At 44.7% G+C, this 16,284-nt stretch overlaps 2 protein-coding genes across 2 annotated transcripts in view; one reads left to right on the top strand and one right to left on the bottom strand.

Annotated features, from left to right (window-relative positions):
- LOC149224646 (protein neprosin-like) overlaps positions 1–8,333 on the bottom strand; it is a 34,113-nt gene extending 25,780 nt beyond the window's left edge. Inside the window, exon 1 of the mRNA XM_089388238.1 lies at positions 8,274–8,333. Coding sequence (XP_089244364.1) covers positions 8,274–8,333 — 60 coding nt within the window. The remainder of the gene's footprint in view (positions 1–8,273) is intronic.
- Positions 8,334–9,463: 1,130 nt separating this feature from the next.
- Positions 9,464–15,430, top strand: LOC149224645 (uncharacterized). The gene is made up of 4 exons (XM_089388237.1): positions 9,464–10,978; positions 11,147–12,053; positions 12,213–14,191; positions 14,576–15,430. The coding sequence occupies exons 1-4, from the start codon at positions 9,464–9,466 to the stop codon at positions 15,428–15,430; spliced, it is 5,256 nt and encodes a 1,751-aa protein (XP_089244363.1).
- The last annotated feature ends 854 nt before the right edge of the window (positions 15,431–16,284 follow it).

Here is a 16,284-nt window from a genome sequence, read left to right as displayed (position 1 = left end):
AGACAAGAGTTGCCTCCCAGCCTTCAACTTCATCTTCCTCCCCTCCTTCCTCTTCGCTTGACGGAACTGGTTGATCAAAAAATCGGGTTCCTAAGGAGAAGAAGGAGAAGAAGAAGAAAGAAAAGAAGAAGAAGGAGCCTAAGGCGACTGGGGGAAAACAAGTGTCATCTAACAAAAATCCACACACTGCACTCGTAAGGCCTAAATCGCCATGCGTCATATGCAGGGGTGACCACTTCCATAGAGATTGTCCCTGTATTCCGTGGATACTAAGAGACTGGTCCCCCCGTCTGCACAATTCGGGAGCATCGACCTCTGATAACCATGTCGACTGCTCACCGTCAACTAGTGGGAGTGAAGCTCCAGGATAGAATGGGAGAGTTAAATTTCCCCGCAGACTGTGTGAAGGCGATCACGCCATCCACTGTTGTCCCTTCTTAGACGAGGCAAAAAGAGTTCTGTAAGATCGCCCGATTTTACGAGCGAATCTCCCTCCTGGATATCAAAGACTCCTGCCAAGTCCCTCACTAGTTGAGAATCTGGCTGAGCCACCGAGATGGTTAGCCGAAGCATCTGTCATTGAAGATGAACCGTCTGGATCCATGCCTGACGAAAGTCAAAAGGTTGATACGGCAGTTGACCCGGTTTTGCCTTCATAGGCTCCATCTTCAAATGACACTATCACAGAGGAGAATCAAGACGACACCATCCAGATTCTCTTCGTCAACACTGACTCTGATGATCAAGGGGGCAATGCCACCATTCGTTTGTCACAGGAAGGAAGTTCATCAGAGCGCTATCCGGCCGTATATTCGGTCCCACCAACAAGCAACCTGGTTGTGTCCTTTGATTGGAACCAACTAGGAAGACCCCGGTTGCCAGCCAGTGTGCCATTCAGAATTATTTTTCAAATATATAGAATAGTAATGGCTGGCACTATCATTGATGAGGGGGCATCTGTGAGTATCCTTTCCTCTATTGCTTGGAAAGCACTTGGTTCGCCGGCGCTTTTACCTGAGATGAGAAATCTATCAGGTTTTGATAAAGGAACCAGTCGACCTTTAGGGATCCTCCCCAATGTGCCTATAACATTGAAAGAGAAGACCATTCAAATGAACGTGATGGTCATTCAAGGACCCTTGGATTATAACCTACTCCTTGGACGAGACTATATATATTGCATGGGAGCTGTAGTCTCCTCACTCTTTAGAGTAATGTGTTTTCCGCATGAAGGAAGAATGGTCAAGCTCGTGGACCAACTTTCGTTTCCCCGATCACACATCGCAAATAGTCATGTGCCATCCCTAAATGGTCTATTCATGCAAGAAGTGTCTCAACCCACGGTCCGTCCTCCTGATGAGCACGAGTAATCCTACAGGATATGACTGGAACCCAGGGGGCATGCATCCTGGTCTGCTTCGGCAGGGAAACTTTGGGTATAGGGTAGGTTTCTGCAGGAGAATATGACTAGTCCATACCCCGTCCGTGGATGGAAGAGGGGTTTTTCTTGAATAAGATTCTTTTGTCAAAGTTATGTGTTTGACAAAGGTCATTCACCCTTGTCTATTTCGGTAGACATTGCCGAGGAAATGTTTTGTTGAAAAAATAACAGGACAATCTTTGGGTAACCTGAAAGAGGTAAGCCTCTCTCGATTAAAACAAATGTTTTGGCGGAGGGTAAGTAGAGGTAACCTTGAAACTCTTTTTTATACCTGGGGGCATGCAACCTTTTGGAGTGAAAGCAAGGGGCGACTATTTATTTTTTAAATTTTTAGGTCCTCCCTTTAAACCTGTAGGTCTAACCCTTTAAACTCGTAGGATTAGTCGTTTCGAAACTTTCATAAAGAAAGGATGAGTGAGCATAGCTTTGGTAAGGCGCAAGCTCTATAAAAAATGGGATCTTTCATGAGACACTCTTATCTTATGACTGGGTAATCGAGCATTTTTAGCATAAAGTTCATGCTCGTTAAAAAATAAACGCAAGATCCGAGTAGTTTTAACGCGGTCTTCATGCTCGTTAAAAAATAAATGCAAGATCCGAGCAGTTTTAACGCGGTCTTCATGCTCGTTAAAAAATAAATATAAGTAGTGAGCAGAGTTTCCTCGAGTGTTTAAGCTCATTTTCAACTAAAAAATGAACCTATCCCAGTAAATAACCACTGTGATCGTAAATTTATCAGCCATAAAAACCTTGGTAGTGTTTGCACCTGCCACCTCCACTTTTCATTTGGCCGATCGTTCACCTCCATATGATTGTTTACCCATTTTGAGGAACAGCTGCGAAGAGTGATTTCACCTAGCCGTCCTTGTGACACTGCCGTGATTGGAAAATTCCAACCTGTACCTAGAATCAGTTGCTATCCCTGTTTATCACTCGTTCCTCAAAAGATGAGTCTTCTTTAAGCTCTTTTCAATTGACTCGTAAAATATGAAAAGATTGCCGAGTTTTGGCCTTCTAGCTCGCTAAAGGATAGGAAGAGCTATCCCTCCTCTAGATTTTAATCTTTTTGGACCTAAGGGATTATTGCACAAAAAGGTCGAGCGCTTGTTTTATTCGGCTCGTTAAAATTATCGAAAACTCATCCCTTCTGTATTATTTTATACTTTTTCGGACTTAAGGGATTAGATGACGAAAAAGGAATTTTGGAGTTGACTTTATGTACCTTTTCAGACTCTCTAAAAATGAAAAGGACCGAGTTATCCTTGTCGTTAGACTCGTTAAAATGATTAAATAGCGACAAACTTGTCTTTGGACGAGAACGAGTTTCCCTATCGCTAGGATCGTTAAAACATAGCGATGGGCTTGCCCGAAGGGCAGGTTATAGAACAAGCATATGTTATCCTCCTCAAGCTTGACAAAAATAAAGAGGTACTGGTCAGTAATGACTAGGGAAAAATTGGGAAAAAAAAATCAAGAAAACTTTGATGGTAGCAGGTCGCTCTTGAACATGACACTTTTCCTCCGTATCACATTCGGGTTGGGTTGTTTCATTCACCGGTCACATCACCATGGTCTTGCCATACCATCAATATTTGGGGTAATGCTACTAATCCATCGCATCAGTGTCGCCATATGTTCAGAGAAGTCATTCAGAAAGAGTCAACCAGGTTCCATCCACTGCCATACATTATCCTTCATCCATTCATGACCGCCACCCTGAATCATATGTCACAGATTGTTTTCACCTCCATTAAAATCATTAGCTCCGTTCCGTGTCACTGATGTGGGATTCATTAAGGCCCTCCTTTGACGGATCGCTCCTTGTCGACATCAGCTCATTATCCAAGGAGTTGATCTAGGAACAACCCCTTTCAGTACTTTGAAGCTTGCATGCCTCAATGGCAAGTTTCTCACTTCCGGGACAGGCATACATCAATGACCTTCGACCAGAAGATTTTGCGTGGTGTTCGACGCCAAGTCCTTTATCCACACCACGTGAATTGTACTGCAGTACCTTGAGGGTCATTATCATTATCGGTGATTCCTCTCGCGCTTGTTAACGGTTTACATCATTGACCGATAATCAAGCGATGTATTTCCATGTTCGACTTCAGTGCAATTCTCACATGGATCGACTTGTACTTAGATTGAAGATCGAACGAGTTTGAAGACCCCGGATCTAGTTTCATCCATCTGGGCTGCGATATATATTCAGGAAAAATAAAGACATTTGACATGTACATCATTACAGCAGATGATCATCCTATTCAAAGGATGATAATTTCACCAAAATTATCAGTCTACCATCAGACGATCGTCTGTTCTATGTACAAAAATGAATTTATAAAGCTGAGCATGGGAATGCCTGCCTCAGCTAGATCATGAAAGCAGTATGAATCATAATGTATTCTATTGTATTTTATTACACGTCTCCTCCCAGCAGATGGATGAACTTCAGACCCTCCTGGATAAAGCATTTCACCCGATAAACGACCTCATACTTTAGGGGGCAACTATTATAGACATTTTTGTGCCTTGCATCACTGAGCATGAAATGTCAATAATCAACGGATCCAAAGTCCCTAAACATGTTGTTCCTACCCCTAGAGGAACAAGGCCAGCAAACCACAGCAATTCACTGAAGTTCTCCACCTAAAAACACTCAAAAACAAGGCAATTCTGGATCATGTCAACTGCTCCACTGAGCATCTGCGCTGAATGTCAACTGCTCCACTGTCTACCTGCATTGAATGTCAACTGCAACAAAGGCTACCTACGCTGAGCGAGTTTGGACAAGTGGCAGAGTCGTTTCTCAAGGTGTCAATGCCCAGGAAGCTTCCAAAATGACACTTGGATCAGGGAATTTAACTGGTGATGAGTAAGAGGTTCCAAATCTCCAAGTGGAAGAAAGAACCTCCAAGTGGACTCAAGAACTATGAGAGGGAGAGGACACTGGTCAGTTTCATACCAGTCTCAAGCTGACTCATCCTCTCTCCAATATCACTATATATAGATCTCTCCTACAAGAGGTCAGGGAGGCTGGAATTTAGTATTTGCAAATAATTGTTGTTGGTTTGTGGCTAGAAACATTGGGTGTGTTATGATTTGAAGGGAATTGAAGAAGGAACTCCATTCTGCTGGGAAGGAGATGCTGGGTTGGAGCCCTATGGGTTGTATCTCTTCCTGAATCCTGTTACTTTCAATAAAGCTATCTTGATTCTTCCCTATATGCTGGTGTATTTTGTATGATTGCATTAGTATATTTGATTTACTTCTAATCCTGAATCATTTATGAATATGTATATTTTCCTTTGTATTGTGTTCTTCTCTTGTTGCAAGTAGCTGTTCTCTTGTCACAGGTAGTTGTTCTCTTGTGATCTCTTGGGATTCAAGTAGCTGTTCTCTTGATCAAGCGAGGAGGCAAGTAGCTGTGGACACACAAAGAGAAGAGGATCTAGATCGAGGGACAACCGAAAGACAACGGTAAGTCTGCCAATCTCCCCTCTTTCACATTTCATAAAGGAAGGAATCATAATAGCTGTATTCGTTTGTTGCTAAGGCGCTGCCACACCTTAGGTGGATAGGATCGTCCTAAATAGGCATTTTTCCCCACAACATCACCGGGCACTAGTCATGATCTTTGTCATTAGGAAACTTCTTTTCCTGGTGCACAATGGATACTTATTGCTGGAGGAGCCTATTCCAATCATGGTAGAGCTTATTCATACGATTTCTCTGCTTCCCTACACGCTAAGGGACCCTACAGAAATAGCTAGCAAAAGCAGAGACTTGGCACTCATAGAGGCCATGAAGAAGAAATACAATTTGGAGAAAAAGTAGAGCGGCTACGTCATTAGTATTATTCAAGACAAATGGGTGTGAGTAGCCACCCAGCTGCTGGCAGGAAAAGTGATTATAGAATGTTGTGACAATGATCGTCATGTTGGCTGAACAATGCATAAAGGGGTTACAACTCAACTGGGCCCAGTTCCTTTGCGAGGAGTTTCTGATGAAATCCAAGGAGGCCAAGGAGCAGGGTAAGACCTTCCACTACTCGTGGTTGCTCTTATGCATCTTGTTGGTTGCAGGAGAATTACCTAAGGACAGCCAGTTTCCCCCTCTTGAATAGGACTTGCCAGAGGTAGCGAAATACACATATGTCTCGGCAACAAAGGACGTGAGGTGAATATGTGAGACCAAGATCTTCTGCATGCTCATGGTGGCAAGCATTCATATGTGGATCAACAAAATGTTGCGCCTACCCCCCATGGTGTACGATAGTCTACGGAGCTTTGCAGACTTTAAGGTGGATATGCACAATGTTTATATCAAGGTGTGGAAGGATCTGGAGCAGAACTGGACCAAACTCCTTTTTATTGCAATTAATGACACTATTTTCATGGTGCTTGACTCATGGCCACCCGAATGGCATACCCTGGATCTGGAAGCACACAATGAGATAGCGATACAATGATAGAAGGATGCTGTAAAGCTACCGCACAACAAAAGTAGAACGAGTAGTTCACCGAGGAGGTAAGGGCTTCCTATGAGGCAGTGAAGGCTGCCGCAGAGTAGACGTAGGCCACCAAAAATGTAGTAGCAACTGGGGCCACCATGATGTAGGAAGAAAGAGGCCTGGACCTGACCGCAGGCTAGGGGATAGTCGACATGGCAGAAGGCATGGACCCAAGAACGACATCTACACAACTGAAATGGTCGTACGATACAAAACAAACAGGGCCATGGTAGAAGACCAACACTTCCAAACTTGATGGGGAACCTATTACACTGATAGAGGATGACCTATACGACATCAGTGACATAGTTCACGAGGTCACGAGGGAGATGCTCTAGGAATCAATGACAGAGCAGAAAAATGTGTAGGGGGCCCTCAAGGTGTAACTGTAGTGACTTCAGGTGTGGCCCCCATAGGAAGGAATGGTAGTCACCTACGGTGCCGAGGGTACATCGGCAACAGAGCAGCTGTTCCAGGCCAAAATGGATAACATTTTCATGTTGTCTGAAGGAGCACTGACAGCAAACAACAAGGAGCACAGAGCCATGGTCAGTCAGATCAAGGGACTTGGCCTAAAATTGGCTGCCCTTCCCCGAGATATATTATACTAGCAGTAGGATGGAGCGATAGTAGAACTCCACACTAGGGAAGGATGCGCAGTGCAAATTCTTATTGAACAACGAATCATCATCAAGCAACTTAGCCTACAAAACAATGAAGAGTTGGCACAAAATCAACTATTGGAGCAGATCATAGAGGAAGCATGTCACCACGCCCTAGAACTAGAAATTGGAACAGACCTACCAATAGGATGTGGATCCACAAATTGTCTAGTGGATTCCATGAGGCAAAGTAGGAAGAAATGAGGATCCAATTGGACCTCAACCTTTAGATTGCTGAACTATGATTAAAGGTGCAGTCATCGATGCCCCTAGAAGTTCAAGAACAATGCACTGACGTTATCAAAAATAGGTTGGAGGAAATAGGACATGTAGTGCAGACCTATACAACTTTGTTCAAAGAATCCTTCGAGGTCCTCACTGCCCTACAGGATTACCCCACCATACAACACCTAGAAATAGAGGAGCGAGAGCTTCAAACGCAATATGACAGTGTGCGTGGTATGGCACAGAAAGTGGTCCTGACCCAACAGCTAGCGAAGCTACAACAACTGAAGGTATTGAAGGAATAAGTGGATGTCGTGCACCAAAAAGAGGCAGTACTTAAAGCACATGCCTAGCCTTGGATTGATGAGGCCTTCCTTGTCACTATCAACATTGAAGGAAATCTCGCACAGATGAAAATGATGCAAGCTTCAAGATAGGGAATTTCTCTTGATAGTGAGCATTCAATCGAGCGAGTAGAGCAGATCTAGAAAATGGCAGAGCAGTGCACTGCAGACCTTCACACAGCCCAAAAATAGTTAGGAGGGCTTCGTGCCAAGATCACCACACAGTGGTTTGGGACGAGTCATGATGATTGTGTTTAGGACATGTTGGGCAGTGGATCCTCTCACAACATGGTTTTGAGGCTTAAAGCCTGAGTTTTGGTCAATGCAATGTAAAGACTCCGCGAAATGTAAGCGCGGAGCATGAATGTCTACGATGAGCCATAGAGTTGTCCACCCTAAAATAATGTAGTTTAATGTAAAGTTGTGTCAGCCTACCCATGGTCTATGGACCATGGGATTGTATAAATAGAGTGAGGCTCTAAGTGTAAAGATAGTTTTTGGCAAGCAAGGAATAGATAGATGTGAAGGCATGGTTAGAGAATAGAAGTAGATGTGAAGTGTATTGGGTCGTAGTAGTAGGAAGAGGCTCTGCAACTGATTGCACAGGGTAGAGTCAGAATTTTATTGAACTAAACTTGAAAAGGATTATTAATAAAGATAAGTTTGATCCAACATATTGTGCATCTATTTCGTGGATTTATATTTTGATGTCATGTGTTAATTGTATATGTTAATTTATATGCGCGCACTTGATAAAAATTAGTATGAATGTTTATGTATGAAAACCTTCTAAGTAATTAGTGAACAGAACCTAATAAAGGAAGACTTGGGTAATTAACACTTGTTGTGTTGTGGCTAGAGCTGCACAAAGGTAGTACCACAGGATGCAAGGGGCTCGTTGGTCCATGTAGCCTAGTAAGCACGAAGCTCATATCACCTCCCTATAGCCCCCTATTAGACATCCCCAAGGTGCAGAAACCTAATTGCAGCACCCTCCCATACTACTTCAAGTGAGACCTTAGCTCGAGCTTTGCGGACTATTTCCAAAAGGGTTAGTAGTACCACGATTTGCTTGGCTAAATCACTTCTAAACTTGGGTCAAGCCCCATGTAGCCAACACCTATCAATAAACCACTTTTAACCATAATCGTAGTCTTTTTCCTGACTTTGGAGATGTTGGCCCTCCTTATATGGCTACGTTGTCACTTCTTGGATTCACAATAGTTTTACCAGTGTGGTTGTTTTCAACTTCTTTTGTCCCAAATACTAAAATTGCACAACCTCAATCATTATTTTCACCTCAACTAGGTTCTATTTTTCAACAACACCAACCATTGGTTAACCCTTTACCTTCTTCAGCTGAAATTTCTTCCTCACATTCTAATTCTTTTCTTGGTAAAATCCTTGATGCTAGTAACTAGGTGGATAAGAAGAAGAAGAATAAGGATAATAAAGAAGACAACCAACCAATTTTGACTATGGAAAATGTTGAGGAACTATCCAAAATAGAACACAAGCTCAAATGCCCTTGCAAAATTTGTAAGTACGACCACCTTCTTATTGATTATATTGGTATTCCAAAGGTGTTAGAAGTTTGGTGTAAAAATTCTTATCAACATATTATTGGTCCATCAACCTGTGATTGTGAGGTTCCTTGGAAAAGGGTTAAAGATAGGTTTCTTTGAACATTATGCAAAGGGACCCATCATATTTAGACTTTTCCTCATATGGATGAAGCCCCTAAATTGTTTAAAAACTTACTCTTTCACAACAACAACTTCCAACTAGTTACCCTAAGCTTTCTCCCAACCTACCATTAGTTGACGAGGGGATTGATCTAATTCCAAGTGCAGTTAATCCCACTCTTCCATTGGAGATTGAAACACATATCACTCATGTTTATGATTCATTGGTTAATCAAGTGATTTAATCAGTTCCATATTCTGATGATCCCAATCTCCATTTAGAGAGTGAAATTAATACCGCTCATGATCTTCTTATTACATAAAAATATTCTAGACAATGGGGGCATTCTATTTGTTTCTTAAAAAACCCCTCCAAGAACTGAGATCATTTCCTTTGATTGCACTAGACTAACAAAGCCTCATCTTCCTTCTTCCACCTCTTTCCAAATCATTGTGAAGGCTTCTAGTAATAATGTGTATTGCACCTGAGCATTCCCTCTACGGCGCCGACGGCACTGCGCGGTATACGCTCAAGGACTGCAAAGGAATCACTGCAGTGTGACAGTGCTGCAGAGCATTAGCAAGGGGCAATGGAACATCCCCAGGGGAGGGCGTCAGAGCCCTCCCCTTCACAGCACGAGCCTGAACAAACAGTAATCTTTGGATCAGTGGATCAGGAAATCCTAAACAAAGGGAAACAACAGCAAGATGATGAAAAGGAAACCGGACATCGGAAAAACAAGGACAGCTTCACGCAAGAAGGAAAAGAAACTCCAAATGAAAGCCCGAAAATCTCCTCATCAACATGCCGACCAGTGGCTAAAGAACGGCCACGAATAGAGCTGCCCGGCGACAAAATAGACAGGAGAATAGAGTTCATGACAGATCATGCCATCATTGGGAAGTTTATAGGGTTTTGGCCGACTGAGAAAGCCTTATACGGATGGATTGCGGCGAAATGGAAACCCAAAGGAGATGTCACCCTTCAGCTGGGGCCGAAAGGCTTCTTTACCGCAATCTTTTTTTGTCTAGAGGACAAATATAGGATTCTGGGGAACGGGCCTTACTTTTTTAACTCAGCAGGACTATACCTGAGGGAATGGATTCCAAGATTCAACCCAGATAAAGAAGACCTCACGTGGGCGCCGGTTTGGATCAGATTATACTCTCTTCCAGATGAATATTGGGATGAAGACATTCTCAAGGGTATAGGAAATGGAGTGGGAGAATACATCAGAGCGGCAGAAGAAACCAAAACGCGTAAGTATATCTCCTATGCTCGAATATGTGTCTTTATCCGCCTGAATGAAGCTCTACCAGAGTCGGTAACTCTTGCCCACCGAGATGAAGAATGGATCCAGCCTCTCGACTATGAACACGTGCCCTTTAGGTGCAGAAAATGCCATGCACTGGGGCATCTCTTCAGGGACTGCCCTCAAAATGCCAAAGCCAACTCCCCTGACTCTTCTGAAACCCCAACCCAGGACGGCTTCACCAAGGTCTCAAGCCGGAAGTGCTCGCATAAAAAGCCCCAGAATGGGACCAATCCCCAGCCTAACAAACCCCAAAATCCAGCTTCTAAGAACAGCTTTGAGGTTCTTGCTCAGACCCCTGAAGATCAACCCCTGACCTCTGAGTCCAACCCCACTCGCCCATCTTCTTCATCCCACCCACCTTCCTCAGATCCCCCTTCCAAACCTCATTCCCCCATCATCATCCCTTCTATCCTCAGCAGAAGTCAGAAAGAAACAGTGGAGATTCACAAGAACATGGAAGTTGACGGAAAGGCAGACTTACCCCAGGACTCAGAGATCAATAAAGAAGAAAGCAGTCAAGTGCAGCAAATGGAAGAAGAGCCAGAAAGCATAGATCTAAATGGTCTGGATATTCTGGAATTAGAACTAGCCTGCAAAAAGAGAGCATATGATACAATATCTGAGAATCAACTCAATAAGCTCGAAGTGGTTATCTCAAGAGCTTATCATCAACACCAACTAGGGATACAACCGGGAAGTCATTGGGATGGCAGCCTGCGCCCAAAAGATTCTAAAAAGAGAGGAAGGAAAACAGATCTCCAGCGAACAATCGAGATCGGGAAAATCCTGGTAGATTCAGGCAGATATGCCAAGTTAACGAAGTACTACAGGCCCTCCAACAATAGTTGATCCATGAAGCTTGTATCCTGGAACTTAAGAGGGCTTAACAGCCCCGGAAAACTTAGGATGTTAAAAAACATGATTAAAATGGAAAAGCCGCAGATGTGCTTTCTCCAGGAAACCAAATGTAATAGTTCCACCCTAGGCAACATACTCTCAAAAGCTTGGCCAGGTTGTCGGTCGGTTGCTGTAGACGCCTTGGGAGCCTCTGGAGGGCTAGCTATAGCATGGAACACTCAGGCGGTAACTCTCACAGATTTTCATGCCTCTCATCATCTCATACAGGCTGCCTTTCATATATTGGGCACCAACATTCATGGCAACTTATCAAATGTTTATTTTCCGCAAGATACAGGTAGCAAAATCGCGCTCCTTGATACTATAGAAGCTCTGAGCAATAACAGAAGACACCCACTATGGATCGTGGCAGGGGACTTTAATATGATTACCAAAAGTGAGGAAAAGATAGGAGGGAGAATCAGAATGGAACCAGAAGTTGCTCGCTTCAAGGACTTTATCCAAACTGCGTCTCTAATCGATATGCCGTTCTGTAATGGCACCTTCACCTGGAGCAACCGCAGAGCTGGAAAGTTCCAAATCGCCTCCAAATTGGATCGCTTTCTCATCTCAGACAATGCGGTGCACCTAGGAGGAGATATCTCAGCAGAAATACTTGCACACACTGGGTCGGATCATTGGCCGATCGCTCTACAATGGCAGAGACCAGGTGATTTGACGAAAAGACCCTTCCTCTTTGAGGGGTTTTGGCTTACGCACCCTGCATTCAAGGACTTCTTCAAGACCACTTGGACATCCTTCGAACCCCCAGAAGGTGCAAAAATGTATCAGTTTCAACAGAAGCTAAGATTTCTAAAAAATCAACTAAAAAGATGGAATAGGGAGACCTTTGGAAACATATTTAAGGCGCAACAAGAGTTGAATCAGGAACTGGTGAATCTCCAACAAAAGATAATCACAGAAGGGCATACGGAGGCTACACTGGATCAGGAACGGCTCATTCACAGTCAGCTCGAAGACAGAAGAAAGCAGGAGGAAATCTACTGGAGGCAAAAGTCAAGGGTCAGGTGGCTGAAGGAGGGGGAGCGCAACACCAAATTCTTCCACAGAACCACGGTGCAGAGAAGGATGCATAATAATATCCCCTTCATCCAGAATCAAATAGGGGAAAAAGTAGAGAAGCATGAGGAAATCGAAGAGGTTCTCCTCAATCATTTCCAACATGTCCACCGGGAACCAATAGAAGATCGGCAACAGGCTATTGGGAAAATAATCAGCAATGTGCCAAAACTCATCACGGAGGAACACAATGAGCTTCTCATGCGCCCTATTCTTCCACAGGAGGTAGACGAGGCAATGTCCCAGCTCAAAGAAGGAAAGGCCCCTGGCCCAGATGGATTCACCACCACGTTCTTCCACGCTTTTTGGGACATGATAAAGTTGGAGGTTTGGCAGATTGTAGAGGAATCAAGGGCCATGCGCTGGCTTCTCCCCTCCCTCAACTCCACTTTTATCACTCTCATCCCTAAAGAGGAGGATTCCATTACCCCTGACAAGTTCAGGCCCATAGCTCTTTGTAACGTCATATACAAAGTCATATCAAAAGTTATTGCAAACAGGCTTAAACCCCTATTACCTCTGCTTATCTCTCCGGAACAGTCGGGGTACGTGGAAGGACGACAGATAATGGATGGCATCCTCCTCACGCACGAGATAATCCACTCCCTCAAGCATTCCAAACAAGCAGGTATGATACTCAAACTGGATCTCTCTAAAGCTTTCGATAAGCTCAGTTGGACTTATATTCATCACATGTTAAAAGCTTTTGGATTTGGCTCCATGTGGATTCGCTGGATCATGAGCCTAATCACTTCCACTCACTTTTCCATCCTGGTGAATGGTATCCCTTCCCGCCCTTTCAAGCCCTCTCGAGGTATCAGGCAAGGTGATCCCCTATCCCCCTTCCTCTTTGTTCTTATGGCTGAGGGTCTTGGTAGACACATCAAACACGCCCTCCATTCTCAACAGCTTAAAGGCATTTCTGTTCACAATACCCCTGCCACCTCTCATCAGCAATTCGTTGATGATACCATGCTTTTTGGCTATCCTTCTGTCCAGGAAGCCTCTCGCTTAAAATCCCTCCTCAACGACTTCTCTGAGGCTTCTGGCACCCATGTCAATAACTCCAAGTCGCAGATCTTCTTCTTTCACACTCCTCCTTCTGTTAAATCTGCTGTCACTCGCATTCTTGGCTTCCCCTCTGCTACCCTCCCCTCCAAATATCTTGGAGCTCCCCTCACTGCCTCTGCCATAAAGCATCCCGCTTGGCGCTCTCTCCTAGACAAGCTTGAGTCCCGTCTCAACCTTTGGACCTACAGATCTCTAAACCTTGCCAGTAGGGTGGTGCTCATCAAATCTGTCCTTCAAGCCATGCCGCTCTACCTCTTCTCCACCCTAGCAACACCTAAGTGGGTCCTTAAAAGAATAAGGAGCCTACAGCGTGATTTTCTTTGGGGCAGCTCGGCTACCAACCGTAAATGGGCTTTGGTTAAATGGTCTACTGTATGCATGCCCAAAGACAAGGGTGGCATTGGGCTAAGGGACCCAGAGTATAGCAACTCCATCATGAATGCTAAGATTTGGTGGCAATGGATCACTAACCCAGAAAAGCCGTGGGTAAAAATCTGGACAGCCAAATATGCTAACAACAGACCCCAAGAAGAGCTCATCAGATTTATTCCCACTGAAAAAGGGTCGTTAATCTGGAATGCGGCCAAACAGCACTATCGGCTAATTCAACAGCACAGCTTCTGGGAAATTAGGAATGGCCGCACGGCTAGATTCTGGACAGATGCCTGGAACCAAATGCCCAAGCTTACTAGTGTTCTTCATCCATCTATGATACCAGACAGGCCGGAGCAGCAGCAGGATAAAGTTCATCATTTTTGGATGCAGGAGTTGGAGCACGGATTCAGAAAATGGAGACAGAGTAACCAAATTCTCAATAACATAAATACACAGGAGGCAGAAGAATTTGAGAAAGAGCTAAGAAAACGAAGCATAAGGCAGGATGAAGGCCACGACATTCTCAGATGGGGTTATCAACCCAAAGGGACCTACACCACCTCCGAAGCCTACAAGTTGGTCTGCAACTTCCCCTCTCCTACTGATCCATTATGGAGCAAAATATGGGGACTCGGATCATGGCCCAAAATCTCCTACTTCCTCTGGTTGGTAGGACATAAAAGAATTCTCACATGGGATAAACTAAGGAGACGAAGCTTTCAAGGCCCCTCTATTTGCCATAACTGCTTTCAAAGCGAAGAGACCCTTCAGCACCTCTTAGATACCTGCTCCTTAGCCAATCAGTTATGGGAAAAGGTGAGCTTCAGATGCCAAAAAAGTTGTAGAGGGGATAACGACATCATCAATTCCATAAGGCAATGGCCAAAGAACCCCTACAATTGTGAGATCCTCAACCACCTGTGGAAAATCATCCCGGGAATTGTCCTTTGGAATATCTGGAAGGAAAGAAATAAACGTATCTTCAAAAACAAGCGCTCTCCTATTGAAGAAATATGGAACAGGCTACACGGGAATCTCAAAGAAACTATGTTGCTCCGATCTTGGACGAAGGAGGATCTCCCCTCTACAGATAATGAGAAAAACATCCTCGATAATTGGCAACTGCAACTGCCACAAGAAGTCTCCAAGCATAGCCCTTCCAATAGTAATATCAAGGACAACAGCTGCTGGAACGCCCCCCCTATTAACTCATTCAAACTCAACTTTGATGGGGCTTCCAAAGGCAATCCTGGAGCAGCTGGATATGGAGGAATTCTGAGGAACCATGAAGGTACTCCTCTGCAGATCTACTTTGGAAATATGGGGTGGGATACCAACAACTCCGCAGAGCTAGAGGGCCTCTGGCAAGGTCTCTTACTAGCGGGGAACCTCAACCTTCAACCATTGATTGTGGAAGGGGACTCCCAGATCCTCATCAACATGGCCACTCGCATACAGAATGGCTCCCAAGCCAGGAAAATTGCTTCCAGTTGGAGATTAGAAGCGAGGCTAAACATCATGGCTCAGTATCTGCGCAATAATAGAGCCATCTCCTTTAATCACATAAAAAGAGAGGGCAACAAGATAGCTGACCTCCTGGCCAACATTGGGGTAGAAAATGAACAGATCATCCTATCAGGAAACACGGATATCATTCCGAACAATCTCCAGGCACAGGATTGTGAAAGCCTTATCCAAAGAGATGCAGTCTCCCCGGATGCGGGTGTCAGTACGTCTGCAAGTGAAGGGCCACATGGCCAACATGTGCCGCCTCGTGACCTTCAGTGGAATTCATTACCGATTGCCGCCGAGGAATAAAGTTCTGAAATGATTGCACAGGTCCTTCAATGCAACACAAGGTGAATTGGTTTGGTTGCAGAGAGCATTTATGGCGTCCAGGAATCGAGAGAATGTTGAGAAGCTTAAATTGGGAGAAAGAATGGGGCAGGTCCATACTCAGAGTAAGGAGCACGCTGCGAAGGTTTGTGTTGGCTATCTCTTACTCCACGAAGCAGCCTCGGCTATTACAGCCAATTTACAAGAGGTCAAGGGACATTTCAAGCTCGTATGCCTTGTTGATAGTGGTGTGGGTGATACTGTGCTTCGTTCAAGATCTGGTGGGAGAGAACTATTCTCCGTCAAGCGGCGGAAACCTTCAATTGACGCTCAGTTTCACTCTGCCAGCATCACTGCAAATATGGTCAGACCAAGGGAAAGGATGCCTTGTAGACGCGACAGAAGTTGAGGAGGCTCATCACGCCATCCCGCTGCGGATTCCCACCACCATTGTTGTTGTTGTTACTGCCAGAGAAGGGCAGGGGCTACTCCCATACAGGTTGCTCAATTCTTGGACACGGGTGGCCCCAATGCAGGACCACCCTCTCTTCTAGCGTTTGGAACTGCCGTTTTCACCCTCGGAAGCTCGAGGAATAACTCATGCATCAATGCACACATCTCACTCTTATTCATTGAGGACACTCAGGAAGGTGAGGGCGGTTCGGGTAGCAAGGAGGCGCTATCAGATGAGAAACCGGAAATCGTCGAGGAAAAGACAGAGGGAATCCCTGAGCAGACTCCCATCCAACCTCAGAAGCAGGAGGCGTCGACCTCCAAGAAAGCTGCATTGGAAGAAAAGGAAGGCATCCCTGAACTTTACGGATGGTGTCCGATCA

This window comes from Pinus tabuliformis, chromosome Q (assembly GCF_031772625.1).
Source record: "Pinus tabuliformis cultivar Carrire ecotype Pingquan chromosome Q, CPIR1, whole genome shotgun sequence".
Taxonomy (NCBI): domain Eukaryota; kingdom Viridiplantae; phylum Streptophyta; class Pinopsida; order Pinales; family Pinaceae; genus Pinus; species Pinus tabuliformis.
The sequence above is the reverse complement of the archived record's forward strand: the minus strand, read 5'-3'. Positions and strand labels throughout refer to the sequence as shown.